The sequence below is a fragment of the Panicum hallii genome, chromosome 3 (assembly GCF_002211085.1).
Source record: "Panicum hallii strain FIL2 chromosome 3, PHallii_v3.1, whole genome shotgun sequence".
Classification (NCBI taxonomy): domain Eukaryota; kingdom Viridiplantae; phylum Streptophyta; class Magnoliopsida; order Poales; family Poaceae; genus Panicum; species Panicum hallii.
In genome coordinates, this window is record NC_038044.1 from 5,345,942 (window position 1) to 5,373,345 (window position 27,404).

A 27,404-nucleotide genomic window follows, 5' to 3' on the forward strand; every position below is an offset into this window, starting at 1 on the left:
ATTATAATCACTGCGGTGTCCATTGGCAAAGATGCACACTTAAAAAATATCCAGCAGCAAAGGCAAGATTGAGTGATATCCTGTGGCAAAAAACGACATTGTAGAGTGTCCAGAGCAAAAATCCCCATGTAAATTTGGCCTGGAGGATACAGCCCAACAATCAGCTCATGTATGTAGGCAGCATATGTATCTTCTTGAAAAAACACTAGCCCTCTACTCCCCTCCAAGGCTCCACATTGAGAGTGCGGCGGCCGCCAGCCCGCCGCGCCATATGCGCGATGCGGAGGTCCCGAGGCTATCCTCGCGCCGCCGCCCTCCTTGCATCGTTGCTAGCCCTCCTTGCGCTCCGCTGGCCGCCCCCCTCACTAGCCATCCTGGCGCCACCATCGTTGTCCTCCTCGCGAGGTAGCCATCCATCCTTGCGCCTTCACTGCTCGCCTTCTCACGCCGCCGGTGACCTCCTCATGCTCTCGCTGCTCCTCTGCGCGCCTCGCCGGCCGTCCTTGAGAGTCCAGGACGTTGCCCTCACGGGGCCACGCTGGGACCGGGGACCCCTCGGGGCTGAAAACAGATTCCCCCGGTGAGCACATCAGGAGCAGGACGGGGAATGAAATTCGGGGATCGAGGCGGGGACAGGGCCATGTCCTAGACCTCGCCCCGCCCGTTGCCACCCTGACCGGCCGGCAACCTCTCCCGGAGCTCCCTATATCCTTGCATCACAGGTAATCCAAACCCCCAACCCCAAAATTCGAACCTAAAACCTAACATCGTCGGAGTCCGAGTTGCTACTTGGTTGACCAGTTTTGTTACTTCTTTGTTCTTCCCTTTTTTTGGCAAAAATCTCGTCTAACATTCTTCTCTAGCATCCTGCATTTCCAAATCGATGGAGCTCTCATGTTAGACTTAAAAGTTAAAACGAGATCCCTATCATTTTAGATTTTATGTTTAGAAATGGTGACCGGCACAGAAATAGAAATATCAAAAGAGATGTTGAGTTCTATTATAGATGATGTTGCCCCATATAAAGAGCTCGCATTTCTGTGTGCTCAGCGAAATGATTATATCTCCTAATGGATGAATGTAACTTAAGTCATAAGACTTAAGTTACATTAATTTGCGGGTAAAACACTTTGTGTTATACATGTGTCATGTGTGGGTATAACACTTTATAGTAATAAATATGTTGGTAACAATAGTATGTTTGATGCCAAACAAGCAAAGACTCTGCCCATCATGCCATGCGCTCATCCAAATCCAAATCGGTTCCCTCATTGATTCTAATGGTCGTTCTTATTACTAGTATTAACTTAATGTGATTTCATCGACCCCTGCAATCGTTGGTGAGCCTCATCAAGGCTAGACTCTCTAGCTATGGTATAAATAATGACTCAGAGTAAAGTCTCCTAGCTTCAACAAATAGCCTTCTGTGCATTCAGAATATATAGTCCCCACTAAATACTCCTTCAAGTGTGTACCATCCTTCTCGTTAGCCCGGCAATGTGGCAAGCACAACCAATTCCTATTGCTACTTAGCACCTAATCCAGCTGGATGATTCGGCAGTAGGAATTGTGTTTGATCCACCCAATGAACCGTCATCGACTGGGGAGCATGAGATCAAGACTATATAGTATATATATTGATCCATCCATTGAACTATTGTAAGCCAAGGAACACAAGTAAGCATTCCCATTTGCGAATACGACTGAAATTTCAAGCACTCCTAGCTCATCTGGTAGATTGTTTCCTGTAGATTCTCATTTTGTTAGAACCAAAAAGTTGGCGTGAACACAATTCTGTGTCAATGAAATGATTATCTCCTAAAGGATGAATTTGGGAAGCATGCACAAGATTATTTAAGGCATATAGTGTAACACTTTAAGTAACAGTAATTTGTGGGTAAAACACTATGAGCGATACATGTGTGGGTATAACACTTTATAGTAATTAATTCATATGTGGGTACCAATCTTCTAATCTTATTTGCTAATCCGACAATGCAGCAAGCACAATCAATTTCGGTTGCCACTCAGCACCTATCCAGACTGGGCAGTAGGACTTACGTTACGTTACAGTAACTTGTGGGTAAAACACTATGAGCTATTCTCATCAAAGGAGCACAAGCTCAAAATTGCCCAAGCATGCCCATTTACAAACACAAATGATACTTCAATTCAGTTTTGCCTTTTCACTTTCTCCTCGGACAGAGGCAGATAGGTCATATCTGGCACCATAGTTAATTCAAACATCAAGCAAGTCGAGTTCAATAAGAATATAAGGAGGATTTTGTTTGGTTTACTATGATGTTCAAGAAGTGCATGGGGTACCATCAAAATACCATGGATATTACAAGGATTCAAGTCTGAGGAGTGGGGCCATCATAACATCAAATACCTCTAAAACTAGCACACTTATGTGAGGATGGCTTCACCATGTGCTAGCACTACTACAGACTGACCCATTCTAAATGCCTCGTCACCGCCGGTTCTATTACGATCCAGCGGTGATAGGTTTGACGAGCATCACCGCCGGGTTGTAATACGGACCGGCGGCCGGTTCGTATACCACCGGTCCATATTATGATCCGGTGATGCCCCTCGCTCTATTTCATCCCCTCCTATCCTTCTCTCTCCCTCTTATTCCCCTCCTCTCTACAGTCATTGTCTTCCCCACCACCCCCTCCTCTCCCTTCTCGCACCTCCCCTCCCCCTCTCCTGCAGCGAGGGACTGCCGGCGCGCGGGGCCGGCGCGCAGGCAGCCGGCATCACCCCCCCCTCGCAGCCTCCACCCAGCCACCATCGCAGCCTTCCCTCCCTTCCTCCACTGTTTCCCTTCCCCGCTCACTTCCCCATTCAGCTCGCTGCGCCGCCGCCTTCGCTAACCTCGTGCATGCACGAGCCGATTCAAGTGTTTCCCTTCCTCGCTCACCGATTCCGCTCGCTGCACCGCCGCCTTCGCTAACCTCATGCATGCACGAGCCGATTCAAGCGTTTCCCTTCCTCGCTCACTTCCCGATTCAGCTCGCTGTGCCGCCGCCTTCGCTAACCTCGTGCATGCACAAGCCGATTCCAGTTCCTGCTAATTTGGACGAAATCCGTGAGTCTCGGGTCGGGATCCGTTGATTTGGATTAGGCTCGGGGGCGATTGAGTTATGATTTACTGGATTTGGTGTGCAGGCATGGGACCGGAGAGGGGCCGCCGCCAGCGACGCGAGAAAACAGTGTTAGGCGGCAGCGCTGAATGGACGTGCGGGGCCGGCGCTGTCACGGCGGCATGTGGAGCTTTTTTTTTCTTTTCTAATTTTTTTTAACCAACTGCACCTGCCGGTTTTTAGACCCGGTGGTGATGCGCCACCCCATCACCGTCAATCCTAATCCAATGGGCGGCCGATCCGGCGATGATGTCGGTTTCGACCCAGCGGTGATGGGTTGGTCTATACTGGTGTAGCATCCTTTTTAGGTGATTTGTGTGTTGCACACAACTTTGTAGGTCCGAGTAGTGGTTTTGGTGAAGGAAATACATTGACCTTCAAACCCTGAGTGTCCAGTACTTTAGTAAACTAATTTGGCTATGCCGGAAACTGGAGATGGCAGCGAAATACCTTTTGGTGTCATCGAACATGAAGGAGAGGAGGAAAATGTTGGCCGCCGGACTCAAATTAAGCTGCATACAGAATTGCGTAGCTGAACGCTGCAAGCATAAACATGCTCAATCATTCCGCTCCGAAAACCAAGATTCCTGCGGATACGAGCGCCAGCCATGGGAACAGACCTCGACCTGGCCGTGCCGGCCGGCGTGAGATGGTGAGGCGGCCATGGCAGTGATCGCCCTCGCCGCCGGAGAGGCCAGGGCCGGCCGCGGCGGAGAACGGCAGGTGGCGCCGGACGGGGAGGTGGTGGCGCACGTCGTGGTCGACGTTGCCGACGGGAGCGCTGCGAGCGATCGGGAGCGGCAGTGGCCCGGGTGCAGGATCTGCCACCTGGCCGACGGGGACGGCGAGCTGCCCCAGCAGCTGAGCGGGCGGCTGGTGAGGCTCGGCCCCGGCTGCCGCGGCGAGCTGGCGGCGGCGCACCGGCGGTGCGCCGAGGCGTGGTTCTCCGTCCGGGGCAACAGGTTACAGGTACATGCTTCGTTCCATGGTCTCGCTTGCTCGCAGCTTTTTCAGCCTTGGCTTTCCATTACGACTGCTTCGTATTATGAGGGTAATTTTCATGAGCAAACGAGCAAATTGCTTACTTAGCTCATCGAAAATTCGATTCTGGAATTAATTCCAGCATGATATATATGTCGAACTATTCCTCGTAAAATATGCGTTGAATCAATTAATAAAATAGCCTTTGCATAGGGATGGGTATGCATGCACTCTTGAGTCTTGACAGACTATTACAGTACAATACTTGGTAAATGCAATGCTCTGCCATTCGCTCATATGGAAGAGGCGATACGAAAGGCCTTTTTGAGCCTTGGCTTAGAATTTGGATGGATTTTGTGCAAAACTTTTGAAAATTTCTTACGTGATACAGTACTAGCTAGTGTTCCAAACAAGACCTTATGCTTTTTACATAAAGAACTAATATAAAGTATATACTTTTAGAAACATATGACCAATATGTAAAGCACTACATGAAGAGTTCATGACAATGAAACATGGCAACATAAAAGTAAAACAGACTAGGAAAGGAATCTTTGCTGGGTAATAATGAAAAGGAATAAAGCTCGGGAATCATGGTGGAATAATCCGTGACAATTCCTAGTAGAGAGCACTGTAGGATGTGTTGTCATTAGGCAGGTCCTCTCTGCATCTCTGATTGGTGAACAATACCAACGGCCAGCAGTTCCTTTCTATACTAGTGGCACCATGTGCAATGCTCAATTGCTCATGGATGAAGACGGTAATTATTGCTACCAATCACTTCAGAATCAGCTGTCGCCATTTCTTTGCTGTGCCAAATAGTATGCATCTGCTCTTTTTTTGTATTAGGTCGAGATAGCCTCATACTGCAGAAATATACTATGTTTCGCCTGAACCTGAACTTTTCTGTACCATGGCTGCATGCAGGCGTTGCGAGATTTGTGGCGAGAACGCGGTGAGCATCACCGGAGGCGGGGGCAAGGAGTTCATACGGCAGTGGCACAACACGGAGGCGGCCACGGACGGCAGAGGCCTGTCCAAGGCGTGCGGTGGCTACTGCAGGAGCCAGTCGTTCTGCAACCTGCTAGTCCTGTTGCTCGTCATCGCGTTCCTCCTGTGGTTCTTCCATAACCACATGATTTGAAGTCACTTTCAAAATGATTTGGAATCTTTAAAGAGTTTCATGTAAGGTACTGTCTTTAGATTGTGATCTTGGAGGCACCCAACTAGTGCTGGCCTGTGAAGGAAAATTTGTAGATTCTAAGCAAACCTCGAGGAAAAACTAAGTTTGTAGATTCTAAGCAAACCTCGTGGAAAACGAAGTATCCAATTTCCAAGTTATGAGAACTGAGAAGCACTTACACGCTGCCCCCGATGTAGCACGAAGTGAAAGATCACGTGACCAAACCTCCTTGTGTCCACAAGACCACAGCCTACGATAGCGATGCGTAATGCATACCGTCCCGAGTTCCAGCCTTGGAGCTTGGAGGGCAGGTCGCCATCGTCTCAACGCGCCCACATACACTTGTTTCTCCTGCTGGATCGCCGATACCGACATGCAAACGCCTGCCTCGATATGGCATCAACCTCGATCTCGATCGATCTACCAATGCCTGGTTCTCTGTACGATCAGCCAACAGTACGTGCTTGCTGATCCAAGCTTTGATTGCTCCTCACTCTACTTCGTGCTTGTCATTTTTCACAACAACACTGCATTGATCAAATCCGCAGTGATGTCTACTCAAGCAATTCGTAAAGAATCTAGCTGCTTCTCTAGCCTCAACTTTGAGGGACCATTCAGCACACCACTCACAGCCTTCTCCCATCCACTCGACTCCAAAGCATTCACCTTCGCTAGTCTGCACAACACTGCCTCCAGCAATGCCGCATCTCCTTCCCTCTCAATCCCCTGAACAAACTCCCTTGCACCATCCTTGCTTGGTGCAAAACCCTTGAAAACCATCTCATTCAAAACCTGATCTGCCTCAAGAAACTCCCCAGCAGCACACATCCCATCAAAGAGCATTCTGTAGGTCACCACATCCGGAGGGCACCCCCGCCTTGGCATATCCTCTACCAATTCAGCAGCATCCCGCCACTGCCCCAACCTGCACAGACCCGCAACCAGCGTATTATAGGTCACCGCATCTGCCTTGCACCCACTCTTCTGCATGTCGTCAAGCACCGCAAATGCAGCACTTGGATCCCTCTCATCCTCGCAGAAGCCTGCGACCATCGCATTGTAAACCACCCTATTAGGCACAATCCCCCTCCCCTTCATCTCCTCCAGCATTCCAACTACCTCACCCTTCCGCCCTACCCGGAACAACGCTCGTACAAGTGTCGCATATACAGCTGAATCGAGCACAAGTTCTGCATTCCCCGCCATCTTTTCCTTGAGCCTCACCGCAGCATCCACATCTCCTTTCTCACAGAGCCCCTTCATCAGACTCGCATACACAAAAGCATTTGGCGACACATTGTACAGCCTGATCATCACCTCCTTCACCTCGAACGCGTCTTCCGGCTGGCCGGCATCGCACAGCGCGGCGACGACGGTGCTAAACGTGACGACGGTCGGCGCGATGCCCCGGCGCAGCATTTCATCGAACAGGTGGCGCGCGTGCTCGAGGGAGCCAGAGGCAGCGGCGGCTCGGATGAGGATGTTATAGGTGCACGCGTCGGGCGGGATCCTGGCGTCGCGGCAGACCGCGAGGAGGTCGCTGAGGGGGGCGCGGCAGGCGAGCAGGGCGTGGAGGAGGGTGTTGAGCGCCCGGGCGGTGCGGGGCTCGGGGAAGGCCGGGTGCGCGAAGGCGCGGCGCGCGGCGGCGGGTAGGCGGGCGCGGCCGTATGCGGAGATGACGCGGCAGAGGAGCTGCTCGCGGGGACGGGGAACCGAGGAGGAGGCGAGGCGGGAGAGGACGGACTCCATGGCCGGGAAGAGGCGCGCGGCGGCGAGCTTGGAGATGATGAGGTCGTAGCAGCGGAGGGAGTAGCGGAACGGCGCCGAGGATGGGATGGTGGAGGTCGGGGGGTTGAGGAAGAGGCGCAGCGCGGCGGCGGGGTCCGGCTCTCGGCGGAGGGCCGCAGCGAGGTGGTAGGACGAGAACTTCTTCCCCGCCATGGCGGCCTGGGGCATTGCGGCGTTCTGGTGGCGGCACACGTGGCAGTTGACACCTCTGACGTCATGTTTGTCGTCGTTCTATACTAGCCCTGGGCCCGGGCCCAGATACAGGATATCAAGTAAAGGCCCATCCTGATTTCGATTTGATTGGGCCTTCTCCTGAGCCTGCTTGGGGTCGTCGGCGAATCGGGGGCGATTCGATTCGCGTCGAGTCGTCGGAGGAAGGCGGCGCTTGGGCGGAGGAAGGATGGAGGCGACTGTGGACGACCTGAGCGCGGCGTACGACGAGTTTGTGGCGGCGGCGGCGGCCGTGATGGAGGCCCGCGCGCAGTCGGGCGGGGAGAAGACGGCGGCCACGGACGCCGCGCTCGAGGCCTTCAAGCAGCGCTGGGAGCTCTTCCGCGTCGCCTGCGACCACGCCGAGGAGCTCGTCGAGTCCATCCGCCAGCGCATCGGCTCCGAGTGCCTCGTCGACGAGGCCACGGGATCCGCCTCCTCCGGATCCGGGCCCGCGCCGCTGGCTGCGGCCCCCGGCATCAAGCCCATCAGCGCCGTCCGCCTCGAGCAGATGAGCAAGGCCGTTCGCTGGCTCGTCATCGAGCTCCAGCACGGCGCAGGAGGAGCCTCCGCCCCTGGGGCCGCCGGAAGTGGTGGTGCCGCTACCCCCAACGCCGGCGCCGGCCCGGGCCCCGGTGGGCAGCACCCCGAGGAGGGAGGCCAGTAGGTATGGAGTTGCTGAGTTAACTACTGTAGCTGTGTCGTCCTTCAGGAATGAACTCGTAGCGTCTCTCCTTCAAGAGAGTACAAAGAACATGTGTTTGCATCTCCGACTTACTGCATTAGAGCTTGCGATCACTAGCATGGTACTTGATAATGCCCTGCGGTGTTCATATTTTGAAGAACTGAACCAAGTTACTTGTACTTTGCTGGCTGTTTTTCCCCTCCCATTATGAGATAATACACTATGAACTAGTGACACACAATGCATGGCAACTAATTGTTGCTCGTCATAACTAGTTGTAAACCGCCAGTGCATTGCTATGGTCGGCTTCTGAACTGTGCACTCAAAATTAAGCTTTGATCTTACTTCAAAAAAAAAAAAGAAGCAGCTTTGATGCTCATTGCCTAGTACTTTACTCAGCTAGCAAAAACGCTGCTTCCCATAAATGATTGTAGTGTTGTAAGAAGGAATATGAGATACGTGAATCTAAATAAAAACTATAAGGCACAAAATGATAATAGAAAAATACGTGCTCACAGATACATATTTGAATACAATTTTTCTTCCATAGCTGAAAACAACACAAGAATCCAAATCCGTCTGCCCTGCAGGAAGTTGATCTTGCTCAAAAATAAGTAATTACATAAATATTTGCTTGATACTTCCTCCGTCCCAAATTATTAGTCGTTTTAGTTTTTCTAGATATATATTATGTCTAGGTGCATAGCAAAATCTATGTATCTAGAAAAGCCAAAACGACCAATAATTTAGGATGGAGGGAGCAGTAACCTTCGACCAATTCATCCCTAGGCTTGGTTCCTTAACACGGGGGATGTGTATTGCCATCAAATCCATCATCTGACTTTTCTGAATCACTTGAAAGAAACAAAATGGAGACACTAAGAATTATACTATACCATGTAGTGCTGGTATCTTCGACAGCAAGAAATGATGTTGTGACACTAACAAGAGAAATATTGTAATTCTTGAGACCTGATTATACACAGCAATTGATACAACTACTGTCCCAAGTTCAACCTGACCTGTTTGACAAATGAAAAAATATCAAAGCAATTAGATTACCTATGAAAATGAGTAAAATCCCTATTTGTCCTTAGTTTGTCCCATAGTGTCAGCTAGGTTTCTAAATAAGTCTAAGGACCACTGGTGCATTTATTTAAAAAAAATGAGTCCACGTTATTATAAAAATGAGTGCGTTCACTGACAATCTGCTTCCAGACAGATAAAAGCTTTTCCACAACCTAGGAGTTAGTTCAATGCATTTAACAAGGAGAATTGGAGAATGAAATTGGCCAGGTTGATATCACTGGGCGCACGTTTAGTTTCTTTGCCTACTAGCTTGGTATAAGACAAACCTTGTGAGGAGAAGAGAGCCAATTGGTCACTCCCTTAGTTAAAAGCAGGTAATTTCTTGCTTGCTTCGCTCAAATTCAAACCAAGCAAAGAAACCAAATATACTGGCTTGTCCTCCAACCTTGCCAAGCAAGGCTAGACAAGTAGACATGGATGGCATGAGGACCAATCACGCCCTTTACAATCAGAAACTCTGCTGGGGGATTCTGTTATTTCGAATTTTAACGAACCCCAAATGTTCTGGATATCAACTCACCCTACCTTGTGCGAAGTCTACGAGGCTATAGGAACTTGTTATGGTTTTTCAATTGGAATCGCCTTTCATTTACAAATAAATTGCGTGTAAATCTATTTAAGCATCAGGTCTAAGTATATACTTTGATAGCCAAAGCCAAGTACCCTGTTTGTGTACAGTAGCCCCTAGATGGCTAGATCTGAATTCAACATTGTGATACATATGCGGTACAAAATTGTGATACATTGGCACGTGGAACTTACCTGTCCAACCTCCTGCCCTTCGTTTACCAGCCTACAAAATTGAGATATCTTCCTACATTACATAACTCTTAGACAGAAGCAGTAGGATGCACACGACCATGTTTTGGTCAATAGGGGAACACAAAACGTTTGACACAATCATGTGTCAGAAAGCATGCTAGAAAATTCAGTAACTACAATTATACTGCAAATCTTCTATGCGTAAGACCAAATTTAAACTGATGGTTTACCGCTATGGAAAGTGTATCCATGATCCGAATGAAACTAACCGATATTTGTAGAATGGTATTTACCATTGATTAAGTCCATGAAGAAATCTAATCAAGCAAATCTTATAGAAGCTAGCGGCTTCTCAATACTCAGCTCCACAGGATCATTCAGAACACCACTCATAGCTTTCTCCCATCCACTTGACTCCAAAGCATTCACCTTTGCTAGTTGGCACAACACCGACTCCAGCAATACTGCATCTCCTTCCTTCTCAATCCCCTCAACAAACTTACTCGCACCATCCTTGCTCGGTGCAAAACCCTTGAAAACCATCTCAGACAGAACCCGGTTTGCCTCATGAAACTCACCAGCAGAGCACAATCCATCAAAGAGCATTCTGTAGGTCACCACATTCGGAGTGCAGCCCCGCCTCGGCATATCTTCAACCAATTCATTCGCGTCCTGCCACCGCCCCGACTTGCACAGACCCGCAACCAACGTATTATAGGTCACCGCAACCGGCTTGCACCCACACTTCTGCATGTCATCAAGCACAGCAAATGCAGCACTGGGATCCCTCTCGTCCTCGCAAAAGCCCGCAATGATCGCATTGTACACCACCCTGTCCCTATGGGGCACAATCCCCCTCCTCTTCATCTCCTCCAGCAATCCATCTACCTCACCTTTGCGCCCTGCCCGGAAAAATGCTCGTACAAGTGCCCCATAGACGGCTGAATTTTGCAAGAGTTCTGGTTTGCTCGCCATCTCATCCTTGAGCCTCACTGCGGCATCCACCTCCCCTCTCTGGCATAGCCCCTTCACGAGACTGGCGTACACATGGGCATTTGGAGACACGTCGTGCCGCCTGACCATGGCATCCTTCACCTCGAATGCCTCTTCCAGTTGGCCGGCGTCGCATAGCGCGGCGACAATGGTGCCAAACGTGTCGACAGTCGGCGCGATGCCCAGGCGCAGCATTTCATCGAACAGGCGGCGCGTGTGCTCGAGGGAGCCCGACGCTGCCGCCGCGCGCATGAGGATGTTGTAGGTGCACGCGTCGGGCGGGATCCTGGCGTCGCGGCAGACCGCGAGGAGGTCGCTGAGGGGGGCGCGGCAGGCGAGCAGGGCGTGGAGGAGGGTGTTGAGCGCCCGGGCGGTGCGGGGCTCGGGGAAGGCCGGGTGCGCGAAGGCGCGGCGCGCGGCGGCGGGTAGGCGGGCGCGGCCGTATGCGGAGATGACGCGGCAGAGGAGCTGCTCGCGGGGACGGGGAACCGAGGAGGAGGCGAGGCGGGAGAGGACGGACTCCATGGCCGGGAAGAGGCGCGCGGCGGCGAGCTTGGAGATGATGAGGTCGTAGCAGCGGAGGGAGTAGCGGAACGGCGCCGAGGATGGGATGGTGGAGGTCGGGGGGTTGAGGAAGAGGCGCAGCGCGGCGGCGGGGTCCGGCTCTCGGCGGAGGGCCGCAGCGAGGTGGTAGGACGAGAACTTCTTCCCCGCCATGGCGGCCTGGGGCATTGCGGCGTTCTGGTGGCGGCACACGTGGCAGTTGACACCTCTGACGTCATGTTTGTCGTCGTTCTATACTAGCCCTGGGCCCGGGCCCAGATACAGGATATCAAGTAAAGGCCCATCCTGATTTCGATTTGATTGGGCCTTCTCCTGAGCCTGCTTGGGGTCGTCGGCGAATCGGGGGCGATTCGATTCGCGTCGAGTCGTCGGAGGAAGGCGGCGCTTGGGCGGAGGAAGGATGGAGGCGACTGTGGACGACCTGAGCGCGGCGTACGACGAGTTTGTGGCGGCGGCGGCGGCCGTGATGGAGGCCCGCGCGCAGTCGGGCGGGGAGAAGACGGCGGCCACGGACGCCGCGCTCGAGGCCTTCAAGCAGCGCTGGGAGCTCTTCCGCGTCGCCTGCGACCACGCCGAGGAGCTCGTCGAGTCCATCCGCCAGCGCATCGGCTCCGAGTGCCTCGTCGACGAGGCCACGGGATCCGCCTCCTCCGGATCCGGGCCCGCGCCGCTGGCTGCGGCCCCCGGCATCAAGCCCATCAGCGCCGTCCGCCTCGAGCAGATGAGCAAGGCCGTTCGCTGGCTCGTCATCGAGCTCCAGCACGGCGCAGGAGGAGCCTCCGCCCCTGGGGCCGCCGGAAGTGGTGGTGCCGCTACCCCCAACGCCGGCGCCGGCCCGGGCCCCGGTGGGCAGCACCCCGAGGAGGGAGGCCAGTAGGTATGGAGTTGCTGAGTTAACTACTGTAGCTGTGTCGTCCTTCAGGAATGAACTCGTAGCGTCTCTCCTTCAAGAGAGTACAAAGAACATGTGTTTGCATCTCCGACTTACTGCATTAGAGCTTGCGATCACTAGCATGGTACTTGATAATGCCCTGCGGTGTTCATATTTTGAAGAACTGAACCAAGTTACTTGTACTTTGCTGGCTGTTTTTCCCCTCCCATTATGAGATAATACACTATGAACTAGTGACACATAATGCATGGCAACTAATTCTTGCTCGTCATAACTAGTTGTAAACCGCCAGTGCATTGCTATGGTCGGCTTCTGAACTGTGCACTCAAAATTAAGCTTTGATCTTCTTTGCGTAAGACCAAATTTAAACTGATGCTTTACTGCTATGGAAAGTGTATCCATGATCCAAATGAAACTAACCGATATTTGTAGAATGGTATTTACCATTGATTAAGTCCATGAAGAAATCTAATCAAGCAAATCTTTAGGGCCCGTTTGGCAGGGCTTCAGCTTTGGCTTCTCCTCCAAAAAAAGACCAAGCCCTTCCAAACACCATTTTCTAAACCAGCTTCACCCAAAAAGCTGAAGCCATTTTTATTAGAGGGGAGGAGCCACTATCTGTGGCTTGTCTAGTTTCAGCTCATATCATTTTTTCAGAAAAACCCTCCCACCAATGCGCCAATTTTCTCTTAGATCCACAGACCGCGAAGGGGTACGAGACCTCCAGAACATCCCACGGAGCAGAGCAGATGCACAATCCTGCCGCTAGGGTTGGGCGCCGCCGCCGGCCCCTCAAATCGTCGCCTGCCGTCATCCCCTCTCCACCACCGCCGTTGCCGCCTCAAATCCCCACCCGGACAAGCTCGAATCCTGGCCGCGCAGCACGGGTTGGCTAGGGTTGAGCAGCGCCTAGGCCCAGCTGCGTCGCCGACCCGCCGTCCTCCTCGTCGCCGACCCGCGGCGCCTAGGCCCAGCTGCGTCGCCGACCCGCCGTCCTCCTCATCGCCGGTCCCCTAGCAAATTAACCGGAGGTAGCAAATTCGTCGTTGTCATCTTGTCTATATATATCTTGTGAAAAAATTATTTTATATCTACATATAAATTTGGTCGCTGAAGTTTCTATATCCGTTACTGAAGGCCAATTCTTTCACTGTCTCAGATTCTTTTCTCTTTTGTTAGCTACTGGTTAAGGCGTTGCTGGGCCAGCTTCAAGATGGGTGCAAGGAACTGATATGCTGAGGCATTGATACATTGTAAGTTCAAAGAGTAGCGAGTGGATCTTTTAGTTGAAAAAAATCATAGTTTTTGGTCCTTTTGAAATGTCACCTCCAAATTGTGATGGTTGTCAAATATGATAGTCTGGTACATTTTGCCGTAATTAAAAGTATACTAGGATTATTCACTGGGGAGGAGTGTTTTTCAGTTTGTGGCTGAAAAGGGGCTCAGGGTTGAAAGGAATAGCAAAACCCAAGGACACCTTATGGCTTGTATCTCAGCAGCATTTTGACAGGCATGAGTTGTTCTCAGGAAAGCTGAAGAAATAGAGGGTATCCCAACAAACTGTACTTAGGTTCAGTTGGGGTCGAATTTTCGGGGCACATTGGCAGATAATGTGCCATGCCCTTGCTGCTGGGCTGATGACACCGCAATGGCAAACAAAGTGGATAATTTCACCACAAGCTTTATGTTTTGTTGTGTGCAAGACCTCACCTGTCTTGGTGTAGCCTGTCCATCGTTTAAGCCAAAGAAGAGTAGGTTGAAAGAGTAGTGAATGGATCTGTAAGTCAAAAAACCATAGTTTCTTCTTTTAAGCCAAGGAAGAGTAGGCCTGACATGGGATAGCGTAAGAGGCACTCTGGTAGTCAGGATGATTTGCCCGGAGAACCGCCCGTAGCCGCTCCTGATTGCCATTGCACAAGGAGCATGCAGAGGTGGCTACAGGCAAATCATCTCTTCTGCTGCTTGTGCTTGCTGTGCACTGATGCCTGCATTGTAGCTGGGGGCTGTGCACTGACGCCTGCATTGTAGCTGTGCACTAATCCCTGTCCTTGCATGCAGATGAATCGCTTGAGGAAGTCTCGATCCAGCAGTGGTGTCGCGGGATTAGGAGCCCAAAGTGGAACTAATGGTGTGGCGAGTCAATCCAATCCGGCAGCCGGAATCTTGCCATCGTTCCCGGCGTTCAGAGTCCCCTCTGGTCATGGTTTTCGCCCTGCATACGCTACTGCCGGAGTGCCCCCTGCCGGTGGCTTCATCCCCATGTACCCCACAGGACCGTCATCGACCGCACCTTCAGCCAGTGAGGCACCAACGGCTAGCTGTGGTGGACGCAACAGGAGGCCACCAGTTGCTCCTTCGTCGATCGGGGTCGGGATGGACAATGACACGGAGTTAACTGATGCAAGGTAGAAATGACTGCACAACATCTGTAATTTTTTAGAATGTAAAGTCAAATATGAAAACTTGGTACCATTATAGTGAACTGTTTTGATTTGGGTCAAGGAGGTTCATCATTTTGCTCTTTAAAATAGAACTGTTTTGTTTGAGTGCCTATCTATTGTTGCAGTAATTTATTCTGATAGTTGCCTAACGGTTGTAGTTTTTGGTATAACAATCGTAGTATTTCTGATGCTAATATGACTTTTTATGTGAGCAGTATGGCTTTTTGGAGTGATGAGAGAACTAGGATAGTATGTGACATTTTTGCAGAAGAAGTGCTAATTGGAAATCGTTCGAGTACTCATTTAAACAAAGCTGGGTATAACAATGTCATCCAAAAGTTTAAAACTGCAACTGGACTTGAGTATACTAGAAAGCAGTTTAAGAACAAATGGGAAAGGTTGAAATCAGATCATAGTATTTGGAAGCAATTGAAGTCGCAGACCGGTCTAGGATGGGATGGAAATGGGAACATTATTATGACCGATGAATGGTGGAAGAAGATGTCCAAAGTAAGCATAAATGTCTATATTTGTTTTATTTACGGATTTTACTTGATTTGAATTTAAGCAAATATTGGTATGTTTGCAGGAGATAAAAGGATCAGGAAGGTCAAGACAAGAGGGCTACAAAATGAGGAGAAGTTAGAAATTATGTTTGAAAACCTTCATAATACCGGTGAGGATAATTGGTGTGCTTCTAGCAGCGTTCCACCATCGCAAAGCTATCAACCAAGTGAAGAGGAGGAGGAAGAGGAGGAGGAGGACAACAGTGAACCAGATCCGGGGACACCTACTAGTGGGGCAAAAAGGAGAAATAGATTGTCTGAGAATAGTAGGGGAAAACAACCGAAGACCAGCAAGGGGAGTTGGCTACTTGGAGAGGTTGAGAGAATGGTTGAAATGAATGAAAGAACTACTAGGTCTTGTGAGTCTATTGCAAGAAGTGTCAAGGAAAAGGTCTAATCTGTTTGTTCCATACAAGAAGTCATGGCCCTAGTCAAGGATTATGGTGCTATTTCGGAGACAAATGAGCATTTTATTGCAACAACTACAACAACAACAACAACAACTTAGCCTTTTGTCCCAAGCAAGTTGGGGTAGGCTAGAGATGAAACCCACAGAAAACAAGAATAAGAAACACAAAAAGTGCACAAGCCAAAGGAAGAGTTAGGGGTTAAACAAAAAGTAACAAAGGTCACGGTTCAGGTACATTAATTGCTAATCTCCAAGCGCTCCTATCCATAGCTAATTCCTTAGCGATATTCCACTCCTTAAGGTCTCTCTTAACTGTCTCGTCCCAAGTTAGTCTAGGTCTACCTCTACCTCTCTTTACATTATCGCCCCGCTTTAAAACTCCACTACGCACCGGCGCCTCGGGAGACCTCCGTTGTACATGTCCAAACCATCTCAACCGATGTTGAATCAACTTCTCATCGATAGGTGCCACCCCGACCCTATCTCGAATCTCTTCGTTCCGGATTCTATCCCTTCTTGTATGCCCGCAGAACCAACGCAGCATACGCATCTCTGCTACACTCAGTTGCTGGACATGTCGCCTTTTTGTAGGCCAACATTCAGCACCGTATAGCATCGCTGGGTGAATCGCCGTCCTATAGAACTTACCTTTTAGCCTCTGTGGCACCTTCTTGTCACAGAGGACGCCCGAAACCTGCCGCCACTTCAACCACCCGGCTGAAATTCTATGTCTAACATCTTCATCAATGTCTCCATCTTTCTGAAGCATTGATCCTAGATACCGGAAAGTATCCTTCTTGGCCACCACTTGACCTTCGAGGCTAACGTCCCCATCCTCATGCCTAGTCGAGAGGGAGATGTTCATGACATTAGAGAATCGAGAGGAGAGATTTGAGTGGCTGTCCAAGAAATATGAGTGGATGGCTAAACATTGAGTAGTAGCTTGTATGCTTTTCTTCCATTTGCAATATTGGACGCAATGTTGAACTTGTAATAAATTTACGATTGATAAGTTGTTATTTGTATTATTTTCTTTCATTCTTCTAAGTAATGTGTTCTTTTCATGGTGCATTTATATGTTGTTCTTTTAATTTGTACAATATAAAGTGTTATTTGTATGATTTTCTTTCATTCTTTTAATAATGTGTTGTTCTTTTTATGATGCACAGATTTATGGATTCTACTGATTCAGATGATGATGCTTATTTGGATGATGATGACATTTTGAAATATCTGACAGTGGTACGGGCTGCTCAAAATAATCTATTTTCTACTGCTCTACTTGCTGCCAATTACTATATGACATATTTTGACAAGAATGAGCCTAAAACATTTGGTAAAAGTGGCTATAGTTGGATGATGGATGTGTTTAAGGATAGGAGGTAGTCATAAGATATTTAGAATGGATGCTACATTATTTTACAAGTTGCATAATTTGCTGGTAACTAGCTATAGCCTTCAATCTTCTATTCATATGAGCTTAACGGAATCACTTGCTCTGTTTTTAACGATTCTTGGTCAAGGATGGTCTTTTAGTGGATTGATAAATGTATTCAGGCATTCAAATGAGACTATGAGTAGAAAATTTGAAGAGGTATTGAATTGTGTAGTGGCTATGGCTAAACAGTACATAAAACCACTTGATCCGAACTTCTCTACTACACATACTAGGATCAGTAGTGATAGTAGGATAATGCCATATTTCAAAGATTGTATTGGGGCATTGGATGGCACTCATATTTCAGTAACACCACCTCCAAAAGATCTCATCCGATTCATTGGTAGAAGTGGCAAAGCAACTCAAAATGTTATGGCTGTGGTTGATTTTGACTTGAGGTTCACATATGCATGAATTGGACAGCCCAGGTCTATGCATGACACTAATGTGCTCTTTCATGCTTTGGAGCAAGATAGGGAAAATTTCCCTCATCCCCCTTTAGGTAAGATGTCATGGTAGCTTATGCTGAGTGAAGTATGCAACAAACGTATAATGGTACTAATAATTTTTTGATATATTTGTTGTAGGAAAATACTACCTTGTCGATGCAGGATATCCAAACCGCCCCGGAGACTTGGCTCCTTACAAAGGACAGAGGTACCATGTTCCCGATTGGAGAAGAGGACCGGCACCTAGTGGTGAGCAAGAGCTTTTTAATGATTTGCATGCTCGCATCCGCAACGCAGTTGAACAGACTTTTGGTGTGTGGAAAATGAAGTGGAGGATCCTTCTTAAGACGCCGTCTTACCCACTCGAGAAGCAAATGATGATTATAGCGGCTTCCATGTGTCTACACAATTTCATTCGTGAGAACAGTACAGCGGATAAAGATTTCTGCAAGTATGACAGGAATGTTGATTATGTGCCTACTATACCGTATAGATATGCTAGATATCAACCTTCTCAAAGTGCATCGGATACATCAACTCCACATTCTAGCACTCGAAGCATGGACAGATTTCGGGATGACCTTGCGAGGGCAATTTATTTGGCTAGATCATCATAAGTTTGCTTTGTAGTCTTTGCTTTTAATGGTATGATCTTGTTTGGACTAAGACTATTTGTAACTATTTTTGTTTAGGCTCAGATTACTAGTATACTTGGCATGGCACAAATAACTACTCAGACTGTGCTTTGCTTCCTGCTTGTGCAATGCCACAGAGACGTACTTATAATGTGCTGCTGTCGTGGATTGGACAAACGCTAGCTGGACGCATACAGCTCTGCCCCACATCTTGTTGTTAATATGTGATAATACAGGTGTTTATTTGCAAAAATATAAGAGAAGCCAAACAGTTTCAATTAGCTTTAGCTTCACCGTAAAAGCAGCTTTGGCTTATTTTTTATCCAAACAGTTTCGATTAGCTTTAACTTCACCGTAAAAGCAGCTTTGGCAATAAAGTTAGAGCCAAAGCTGTTTTAAGTGAAGCCAAACCTCTGCCAAACGGACCCTTATAGAAGCTAGCTGCTTCTCAGTACTCAGCTCCACAGGATCATTTAGAACACCACTCACAGCTTTCTCCCATCCACTTGACTCCAAAGCATTCACCTTTGCTAGTTGGCACAACATCGACTCCAGCAATACTGCATCTCCTTCCTTCTCAATCCCCTCAACAAACTTACTCGCACCATCCTTGCTCGGTGCAAAACCCTTGAAAACCATCTCAGACAGAACCCGGTTTGCCTCATGAAACTCACCAGCAGAACACAATCCATCAAAGAGCATTCTGTAGGTCACCACATCCGGAGTGCAGCCCCGCCTCGGCATATCTTCAACCAATTCATTCGCGTCCTGCCACCGCCCCGACTTGCACAGACCCGCAACCAACGTATTATAGGTCACCGCAACCGGCTTGCACCCACACTTCTGCATGTCATCAAGCACAGCAAATGCAGCACTGGGATCCCTCTCGTCCTCGCAAAAGCCCGCAATGATCGCATTGTACACCACCCTGTCCCTATGGGGCACAATCCCCCTCCCCTTCATCTCCTCCAGCAATCCATCTACCTCACCTTTGCGCCCTGCCCGGAACAATGCTCGTACAAGTGCCCCATAGACGGCTGAATTTTGCAAGAGTTCTGGTTTGCTCGCCATCTCATCCTTGAGCCTCACTGCGGCATCCACCTCCCCTCTCTGGCATAGCCCCTTCACGAGACTGGCGTACACATGGGCATTTGGAGACACGTCGTGCCGCCTGACCATGGCATCCTTCACCTCGAATGCCTCTTCCAGTTGGCCGGCGTCGCATAGCGCGGCGACAATGGTGCCAAACGTGTCGACAGTCGGCGCGATGCCCAGGCGCAGCATTTCATCGAACAGGCGGCGCGTGTGCTCGAGGGAGCCCGACGCTGCCGCCGCGCGCATGAGGATGTTGTAGGTGCACGCGTCGGGCGGGATCCTGGCGTCGCGGCAGACCGCGAGGAGGTCGCTGAGGAGGGCGCGGCAGGCGAGCAGGGCGTGGAGGAGGGTGTTGAGGGCATGCGCGGTGCGGGGGTCGGGGAAGGCCGGGTGCACGAAGGCGCGGCACGCGGCGGCGGGGAGGCAGGCGCGGCCGTATGCGGAGATGACGCGGCAGAGGAGGTTCTCGCGGGGCCCGGGGCCGTAGGAGGCGTCGGAGGGTGGGAGGCGGGAGAGGATGGACTCCATGGCGGGGAAGAGCCGCGCGGCGGCGAGCTTGGAGATGATGAGGTCGTAGCAGCGGAGGCAGCGGCGGAAATAGGGAGGACGGCGTGGTGTTCGGCGGGTTGAGGAAGAGGCGGAGCGCGGCGTCCGGGTCCGGCTCCTGGCGGAGGGCGGCGGCGAGGTGGCACGAGCACGACGAGAACTTCTTGCCGGCCATGGCGGCGGGCTCCGGCGCTAGCGTGTACCCGGTTCCGCACGGGAGAAGAGAGACGGACTTGCTGGAGGAGGTTCGTTGTCATCAATCATAATTGAAACTGGGCTCCTCATGCCGACTTGGGCCAGCTCGATTGATTGAGCCCAGTTTACTAGGCTTAAAAAACATCCCATACTGGTTGGCCCGTTTGGGTGTTGGCGATTTCATCCCGGATATTAACGATTTTGGGGTAAAAATATCGTCGTGGATAATTAAGGGTGCAGACAAAGGAAGAGTAAACTGTAAGAAAAGTAGGGATTATGTGCTCGACGTTGTCCAGCGTCCAGTCATCACATGACATGGTTTAACCGTTACGAGACTACTCATGTTTTGTGATCCTGCAGCGGTGTGTTTCCTCCATTGATGACACTAATACAATGCAGGCCTTGTCGACCAAATCATGCCAACAAAATTATTGCTTTTCACAGACCACGGGTGGTAACAAAGGCATCCTGATCTTGACACTAGTATTGCTTTTCCTGATATGTATTTTTTTTATAAGATAGAATTGATATTCATGTAAGACTACCTACGGTTCGAAATAAACAAATAGTTATTCTATAGGGAATTTCACTGAACAACGAAGCGTTTATTGCAAGAAGCAACCTGGTTGATAAGAAATGATCAAGATTGCATTTTTCATCATTAAGATTCCTTTTAGCATTTTCAATCTCATAACTTGAATATGCGGTTTTCCAGTCATGTATATCCAGAAATAAGATTTTGCAGTGGAAAATAAGCTTGCGCAATAAATGTTCAATGCATACATCACGTGAATAGTTGTTGTAGGAAAAGAATCAACAACAATAAAATCAAACCACTGTTTTGTAATACATACCCCATTATTTATAAAAAAAATACAGTAATATACCTTTGTTTGTATACTCATGGCATTAATTAAAATCACAACGAGATATTATGGGAAACATATTCAGAAAGGTGCAAAATATTCAAAGAATATTGTATTGAAAGTATTTCAATTACCGAGAACATGTGAATGTCATGTTCCAAAAGGTACAATTACAGGAAAGCAAAACAAAAGGCTGGCGGTGCCACTCCCAAGCCCAAGGTGCCCAACAACTCTTGTCCATGGAGCACGTACGTTGATATGGAGATGACAGAGAGCAGATAACAAGTTTACATCTACTCCACGAAGATCAGGAGGCCACTCACCATCACCGGCTGCTTTTTATCTTTTCTATCTTTTCACGTGGACTATACTACTACTACTACTACTACTTGTATATATTACACACAATCTTTATCGATTATGATTACATATACATATATATATATATACTTATCTGTACCACGGATATGATTGATCTATGCAAAATGCTTGCCACGCGCCTGTATACACATGTGCATGCCCTCAAGTTCATGCTCCATTCTCAAAAGGCACCCCCCGAAGAGCCGTGATCTGCCAGCAAAAGGGAGGTGCGCGTTCGGGACACACGTACGTGCGGCGGTTGCGACGAAATCATGGAGTCGTTTGGATCTCGATCACCTTCTACATTTTTCTCCCTTCTTTGCTAACCGTACCCACTAACCATGGCGCCAAATGCAGCCGTACGTGGAGGTGTATGATGAGCTGATGAGCACGTACTGGTGGTGAAGAAGGTACGGTGAAATGTACAGGCTAGGCAGTAGCAGCACCAACCCTAAACCGTCAGATAGCTCGTGGGGTTTGGTTTACCGTCCGCAAGCAGAAACGTACTGTGAAGGACTTGCACCGTCTTGATTGTTGTTCTAGCAACAACAAGGGAGTAAAGTAGAGCGTCGTTTGTTCAGAAAAGAAAAGCCATGCATGGCAATAGTTCCTGCAGCACGGGCTCACTGAACCTGTGGCGGAAAGAGGAAAAATTTTGCACTTTTACACTTTTTTTGCACTTTTAGATCCAAACACCCCAAAGTGCAAAAGGGCAAATGCTACCGTAATTTTGCTAATTATGGATTAATTAGGCTTAATAGATTCGTCTCGTCATTTAATCCTCATCTATGTAATTAGTTTTTTAATTAAACTATATTTAATACTTCTAATTAGCGTCCAAACATCTGATGTGACAGGAGCAAAAATTTTACCATTTGCCCTTTTACCATTTGCCCTTGGATCCAAACATAGCCTGAACCTGTGGCGGAAAGAGGAAAAATGAGCGACATTATTATGGGGCTGTGATGGATGCCCGTCGTCCGGTCAGGTCGCCGGCGATCCCCTCGTCATCAGTCAGTATGAACATGAGGCGCATGGGCGGTGGCCGGAGACGCCGCACTGTGGGTGAACAGACGACGAACTGTATGTAACTGAGGCATGGCTGTGGTACTGATCCGTTCCGATCCTTCACCGTGAACACGATGATGACTGCAGCATGCACGACACGAGCCCAGGAACAGCATGCGGCGAGGAATGACGACGAGGCGGTAAAAGGGCGAACAAATTCAGGGAGGAGGATGCTGCCATTGCACGTGATTTCTGATCGTCCCTGCCCTGCGTTTTCTGCAGCAGCATGCACTGCAGATGCAGAGAGAGGCCAGGCGCCGCGCGAAAGGAAGAGAAAGAGATGCGCCAAAGGTGGGCCCAGCTCTGAGGAATAAACAGTGGCACTGGCCACTGGGTCATACGGCCATACGGGTCCAAGGGGGGCATCTTTCGCGGCAGCACGTACGGCTCGGCGATTTTTCTATCTGCGTGCCTCGTGCGCCCATATCTTGCCCGTCGTTTCCGAGAGGATCCAAGAGCCCAAGAGGTGTTGTGATGGTGAAGCTTGAGATCCAAAGCTCCAAAGCCTCCAGTGGTCTATTCAAATCCTGTTCGGACAGAGCTCAAAGATTCAGAAAACCCCGGACCCAGGAACGCTCCCTCCCAGGAAGAAGGCATCAACTTTCATAGTGGCTTGTCTTCATTTGAGCTGGGGCGAAGCCAGATTTCAGAGTTCAGGGTGTGTCTACTTCTAATTATATTTGCACGGGAGCAAAGCCTAAAATAACCAGAGTGCACAATTGAGCGAGCATGCATAATAATCCGGGCTCGTGATCACTTAACTATACGAGCTACCATTGGAGATGTCGGCCTGCTTTAACAAGCTTTAGACGTCCTAGCTAGCTAGCAGCATTGGGGCAATCAAACAAACCGAGACACTCCCCGGGAATGGGGGCAAACAGCAAGCTTTTGCACTCATTTTCCTATGGGGTGTCCGGTAGACCTACCACGTATACAGATCGTCGTCTAACAAGGCTCCAAAGCTAACCATTGCTGTCAATGTACATTCTCCCCTTTTGTTTGGTGATGGTCTTGTAACAAAAGCCAAAGAGTCCCTGTCTTGCTTATCTTACCGCCTTGTTAGTACTCTCTCTCTCTCTCTCTTTTGTAGGTTCTCCAACTGATAGTGATGGAAAAGGAGATATAGGTGAGTACTGAGTACTATAGCTTTACTCGTGAACTTTTTCTTCGGGTGATTTGACTATACTAAAAATCTCGACTTGGAAATTAAAAGAAAGACCACCACACCAATGTTTGAATGGCAATATTTTGCCTATCAATCATCACACCTTGTTTTGCCTTTGCAATTTGCATCATCATTGCTCACCACGGTTCCAACTCCCGCGGGTTACTTCTATCACCACAGCTTCCAATATTTGATTGGTTGTTTAGCCCAAATAAACAGTTAAACTATGGGCGACCGATTGTTTCTACGCTTAGGTGAATACTTACCGACGACAAATACCAACACTGGCCATTTTCGTCTACCTACACATACTGTTATAGCAGTAATTATCATGTGCCTCTAATTAGACATGGTGGTATGCTCGTACCTATAGCTAGCTAGACATGCCTCCAAGGCTCCAACCTACAATGGCCGAAAATTCCCGCCTTGCTCCTACCTCGGAGGCGACAAATCAGATTGGATCCCTAATCCCTTTGTTTGGTTTTCATGCATAATGATAATGAGCAAGTGTAAGTCCAGCGGCCGACGTGTGGGCCCGGCCCGCATTGATTCCTGATCATTTCGAATGAATGTGTCCCGCGCCCATGATTGATTCAGCCGTTTAGCTGCTGGATGTTGTGGGGGCAGCACTGTCTGTACTGCTCACTGCTCACTTGACTTTTTGTTGGAAAAGAAAGGGTTCCTTTCCGGTTTTCGAACGTTGGGGGCAGGACAGATCGAGTCCGAGATGCATGAAACGTTGAATTGCTGATGGCGTCTACATGCTATGATGCTCCATGGGAAAATGTACAAGGAATTTTAGGAACGTAGACCGTCTCTTTTTTAAGAGATGAAACCTGTAGTTCATGCATTTGACGGTGCTTTATTTTGCAGGAATTTCGGGACTGTTCCAAGTCATACAGGAAACATTTCGCATTGGATTCCTAATGCAAAACATGGGCGTATAATAGCATGCGAGTTCTAGCGTTGATTTCCCACTTGCTTTCTTGTTGGTACCAATATTTTATACTCCTACTTACTGAGAGAATACCATACTTGAAACCTTAAAAATTCCCCGGCCGGAGCATTTCTTTCTACGCATCAAATCAGGAATCCGCATCCAATGTTCTGTAAAAGCTCGAGATGAGCAGGAGGGGAATAATCATGCTGCCCGCCGGTGGTGTGCGGTCTGCCTCCCCTCCTAAGCAAAACCCCCGCCATTAAACAACCGAAACCGCCTCCCCAATCGGTACCCGAGAGGCAGACACGCTCGATTATATTAATCCGCTCGCGACAGCATCCTTAATTATTCAACTAATTAATCTCGTATTATATTACCGTACCATGCCCTGCATCCTTCCTTCCCACCCCCTCTAATTATTCTGCCGATTAATCTACTCCGACCCATTCCCCTCCAGCCGCTGAGCAGAGCTAGAAGAAGCGCAGCTCCGGCAGTGAGAGCTCACTCTGTGACAGGGAGGAAGAAGAGAGAGCAATGGAGACGATGGCAGCGGCCGCGCCGCCGCAGCAGAGGACGGGGGGCATCACGCGGAGGCTGGCCAGGCTCCTACGCCGCAAGCGCACCCCGGCGGGGGCGGGGGTGGCGTACTCCGTCGCCGGGGACGAGTTCGACGACTCGCTCGACAGCTCCATCAACTCGCTCAGCAAGCTCAAGCTCTCCGGCAACCTGGCCGCCGCCTACACGCTCGACGCCCTGTTCAAGAACGCCACGGAGAAGAAGGGGGCGGCGCAGCCGCCGCAGGTGCAAACGCAGGCGCAGGCACAGCCGCAGCCGTCTCCGGCGCCGGGGCCGGAGGCCGTCGCGAAGCACGCGTTCGTGGCGAGCCTTTTCGCGGGGGCGTCCGCGGTGAAGGCGGCGTACGCGCAGCTGCAGCTGGCGCAGCATCCCTACGACGCCGACGCGATCCAGGAGGCGGACGCCGGCCTGGTCGCGGAGCTCACCAAGCTGTCGGACCTCAAGCGGCGGTACACCAAGGACCCGGCCGCCGCGGCCAGGAGCGCGGCCGCCCTCGCGGCGCACGCCGACGAGCAGCGCCACCTGCTCCGGACCTACGAGATCACGGCGCGGAAGCTGGAGGCCGAGCTCCGGGCGCGGGACGCCGAGGCCGCCCGCGCCCGCGCCGCGCTGGCCGACGAGCTCCGCGCCGCGCGCGCCCTGGAGGAGCGCGCCCACCCGGGCCGCACCCTCGCCGCGCTCGACGACCTCCACCTCTCCGGCCTCAACGCCACCCACTTCCTCACCGCGCTGCGGCACGCCGTCAAGGCCGTCCGCGGCTTCGCCAGGGCGGTGCTCGACGGGATGCGGGCGGCCGGGTGGGACACCGCGGCGGCGGCCGCGGCCGTGCACCCGGGCGCCAGGCTGCGCGACCCGGCGGGGGACGCCCGGTTCGCGCTCGAGTCCTACGTCGCGCTGAAGATGCTCGCCGGCTTCCACCGCAAGGACCTGGGCCTGAGCTCCCTGCACGCGCGGGGCTCCCTCGACCGGCGCCGCTTCTTCGACGAGTTCGCGGCGCTCAAGTCCGCGCCGGCGGCGGAGTTCCTGGACCCCGCGGGCGGCGGCGGCAGCGCGCGGTGGGGCGCGCTCCGCGAGTTCCTGCGGGACCGGTACCTGTCGGTGGTGCACGAGCGGATGGAGGCGGCGTTCTTCGGCGGGCGCGGCGCCGTGAGAGGTGGGGACGCGTTCCCGCGCACGGCGTGGTTCGCGGAGTTCGCGGAGATGGCGCGGCGCGTGTGGCTGCTGCACTGCCTGTTCTGGTCCTTCGACGGCGCCGCGTCCGTGTTCCAGGCGCGCCCCGGGGAGCGGTTCTCGGAGGTGTTCATGGAGAGCGTCAGCGACGCGGACGGCGGCGGGACGGCGCCGGTCGGGTTCACCGTGGTGCCGGGGTTCAAGGTCGGGCGGACGGTGATCCAGTGCCGGGTGTACCTTTCCCGCTCCGAGCAGCGGCCGTGACCTGACGATGGCCCGCGGCGGCAGCGCATTGCACTTGGGTTGCACACGGGTGGCGGGCAGCAACGGCCTTGGCCCCAGCATGCAGGTGCCCCGCCCACTTTCGTATGTATGTACGTATGGATCGAAATCGAAGCATGTACTTATCTACCTACCGCTACGACCGACCAATGTCCCATGCATTCCAGTACAAGTCTCTGCCCACATTGGTCCTGTCTGCATTTTTCGCTAGGATCCGATACCTTTTCCTTTCTTTTGCGCATGTTGGTGCATGAGGGGAGGGCGATCCAGATCACATTCAAAAGTCTGAAAAGAGGGCGCGGCACATGAGCTCCATGCAGGAGCGGAATCAGACAGACAGCTAAATCCGGCAACACATGGGCGGGCGGCCACATGCGCTACGGTTTGGCAGCTACTGCCAGCGCCGATCAAGAGAGGTTTTCCCCTCCAGATCTACCTTCTTTTCGCTTTATCTTCTTTTCGCGAGGGGGGGATGAACTGGTCCTTTTTGTCGCCCACGTCAAAACTTACCACATTTATACAATAGCCGAGGCCCATACAGACTGATGCGAAGCAGGCCTATCTTGACAAATTACCAGCAGGACAATCTGTTTCCTTTTTCTATGTATGCACATGCGTGGTGGCACAACACAGGTAGGATCAGCAAGGGGAAGAAGCTTTTGCACGGACGGAACAGGGAAGCAGGGGAGGAAGCCGCCGCCTCCGATGTCTTGCGCGGCTATGCTTTTTTCCAATTTCCCTTTCCCGCTTCGCAACCAGACTCCTGTGCTGGGCCCGGTTTGGGCCGGAGCAGGGCTGTGGGAGTGGGGTAGGAGAGACTGGCCACCACCTCGTTCGTGGGCCGGCCTTCCTCAGCATAGCCCACACTAACAACAGAGAGAGGGCGTGCTGTCAGACCCTAAGCAGC

The 27,404-nt window shown here is 50.7% G+C and overlaps 6 protein-coding genes and 1 pseudogene across 13 annotated transcripts; 4 read left to right on the plus strand and 3 right to left on the minus strand.

The window, feature by feature from the left end:
* The first annotated feature begins 3,088 nt into the window (after nt 1-3,088).
* Nucleotides 3,089-5,436, plus strand: LOC112884700. The gene is made up of 2 exons (XM_025950186.1): nt 3,089-4,111; nt 5,058-5,436. The coding sequence occupies exons 1-2, from the start codon at nt 3,813-3,815 to the stop codon at nt 5,272-5,274; spliced, it is 516 nt and encodes a 171-aa protein (XP_025805971.1). The 5' UTR covers nt 3,089-3,812; the 3' UTR covers nt 5,275-5,436.
* Nucleotides 5,227-7,267, minus strand: LOC112884698 (putative pentatricopeptide repeat-containing protein At1g53330). Its single transcript, XM_025950182.1, has 2 exons — nt 5,493-7,267; nt 5,227-5,367 (listed from the first exon to the last, which is right to left on the minus strand). Exon 1 carries the CDS (start codon nt 7,252-7,254, stop codon nt 5,872-5,874), a length of 1,383 nt encoding a protein of 460 aa, XP_025805967.1. The 5' UTR covers nt 7,255-7,267; the 3' UTR covers nt 5,227-5,367; nt 5,493-5,871.
* On the plus strand, nt 7,120-8,232 carry LOC112884701 (mediator of RNA polymerase II transcription subunit 32-like). Its single transcript, XM_025950187.1, has one exon. It carries the CDS (start codon nt 7,502-7,504, stop codon nt 7,976-7,978), a length of 477 nt encoding a protein of 158 aa, XP_025805972.1. The 5' UTR covers nt 7,120-7,501; the 3' UTR covers nt 7,979-8,232.
* A 343-nt stretch (nt 8,233-8,575) lies between these two features.
* On the minus strand, nt 8,576-11,570 carry LOC112884697 (putative pentatricopeptide repeat-containing protein At1g53330). Of its 5 annotated transcripts, XR_003227159.1 has the most exons (4): nt 10,117-11,570; nt 9,848-9,878; nt 8,969-9,018; nt 8,576-8,850 (listed from the first exon to the last, which is right to left on the minus strand). XR_003227159.1 is itself a non-coding variant. In XM_025950181.1 (2 exons), exon 1 carries the CDS (start codon nt 11,555-11,557, stop codon nt 10,169-10,171), a length of 1,389 nt encoding a protein of 462 aa, XP_025805966.1. In that variant the 5' UTR covers nt 11,558-11,570; the 3' UTR covers nt 8,576-9,878; nt 10,141-10,168. The 5 variants fall into 5 exon arrangements, 1 of the variants encoding a protein (XP_025805966.1); XR_003227157.1 differs by having other exon boundaries at nt 8,576-9,018; XR_003227160.1 differs by having other exon boundaries at nt 8,576-8,842; nt 8,943-9,878.
* Nucleotides 11,422-15,671, plus strand: LOC112884699 (mediator of RNA polymerase II transcription subunit 32-like). 3 transcript variants are annotated; one of them, XM_025950184.1, is made up of 4 exons: nt 11,422-13,327; nt 13,456-13,549; nt 14,355-15,247; nt 15,327-15,671. In XM_025950184.1, exon 1 carries the CDS (start codon nt 11,805-11,807, stop codon nt 12,279-12,281), a length of 477 nt encoding a protein of 158 aa, XP_025805969.1. In that variant the 5' UTR covers nt 11,422-11,804; the 3' UTR covers nt 12,282-13,327; nt 13,456-13,549; nt 14,355-15,247; nt 15,327-15,671. The 3 variants fall into 3 exon arrangements, 2 of the variants coding, with proteins under 2 accessions (XP_025805969.1, XP_025805968.1); XR_003227161.1 differs by having other exon boundaries at nt 12,295-13,327; nt 13,476-13,549; XM_025950183.1 differs by lacking the exon at nt 11,422-13,327 and having other exon boundaries at nt 13,377-13,549; nt 14,355-14,701; nt 14,953-15,247.
* A 2,941-nt stretch (nt 15,672-18,612) lies between these two features.
* On the minus strand, nt 18,613-20,106 carry LOC112884565 (annotated as a pseudogene).
* Nucleotides 20,107-24,879: 4,773 nt separating this feature from the next.
* LOC112887187 (protein GRAVITROPIC IN THE LIGHT 1-like) lies at nt 24,880-27,027 on the plus strand. 2 transcript variants are annotated; one of them, XM_025953302.1, is made up of 2 exons: nt 24,880-26,526; nt 26,578-27,027. In XM_025953302.1, the coding sequence occupies exon 1, from the start codon at nt 25,004-25,006 to the stop codon at nt 26,477-26,479; it is 1,476 nt and encodes a 491-aa protein (XP_025809087.1). In that variant the 5' UTR covers nt 24,880-25,003; the 3' UTR covers nt 26,480-26,526; nt 26,578-27,027. The 2 variants fall into 2 exon arrangements, with proteins under 2 accessions (XP_025809087.1, XP_025809086.1); XM_025953301.1 differs by having other exon boundaries at nt 24,880-26,523; nt 26,575-27,027.
* The last annotated feature ends 377 nt before the right edge of the window (nt 27,028-27,404 follow it).

Excerpts from the sequence above, each read along its gene's own strand:
- LOC112887187 (XM_025953302.1), top strand. The coding sequence starts at position 25,004 with ATGGAGACGATGGCAGCGGCCGCGCCGCCGCAGCAGAGGACGGGGGGC.
- LOC112884697 (XM_025950181.1), bottom strand. The coding sequence starts at position 11,557 with ATGGCGGGGAAGAAGTTCTCGTCCTACCACCTCGCTGCGGCCCTCCGC.
- LOC112884700 (XM_025950186.1), top strand. The coding sequence starts at position 3,813 with ATGGCAGTGATCGCCCTCGCCGCCGGAGAGGCCAGGGCCGGCCGCGGC. Across the intron at positions 4,112-5,057 it reads TTCTCCGTCCGGGGCAACAG|GCGTTGCGAGATTTGTGGCG; the intron begins GTTACAGGTACA and ends GGCTGCATGCAG.
- LOC112884701 (XM_025950187.1), top strand. The coding sequence starts at position 7,502 with ATGGAGGCGACTGTGGACGACCTGAGCGCGGCGTACGACGAGTTTGTG.
- LOC112884698 (XM_025950182.1), bottom strand. The coding sequence starts at position 7,254 with ATGGCGGGGAAGAAGTTCTCGTCCTACCACCTCGCTGCGGCCCTCCGC.
- LOC112884699 (XM_025950183.1), top strand. The coding sequence starts at position 14,355 with ATGAATCGCTTGAGGAAGTCTCGATCCAGCAGTGGTGTCGCGGGATTA. Across the intron at positions 14,702-14,952 it reads ACGGAGTTAACTGATGCAAG|TATGGCTTTTTGGAGTGATG; the intron begins GTAGAAATGACT and ends TTATGTGAGCAG. Across the intron at positions 15,248-15,326 it reads GGTGGAAGAAGATGTCCAAA|GAGATAAAAGGATCAGGAAG; the intron begins GTAAGCATAAAT and ends GTATGTTTGCAG.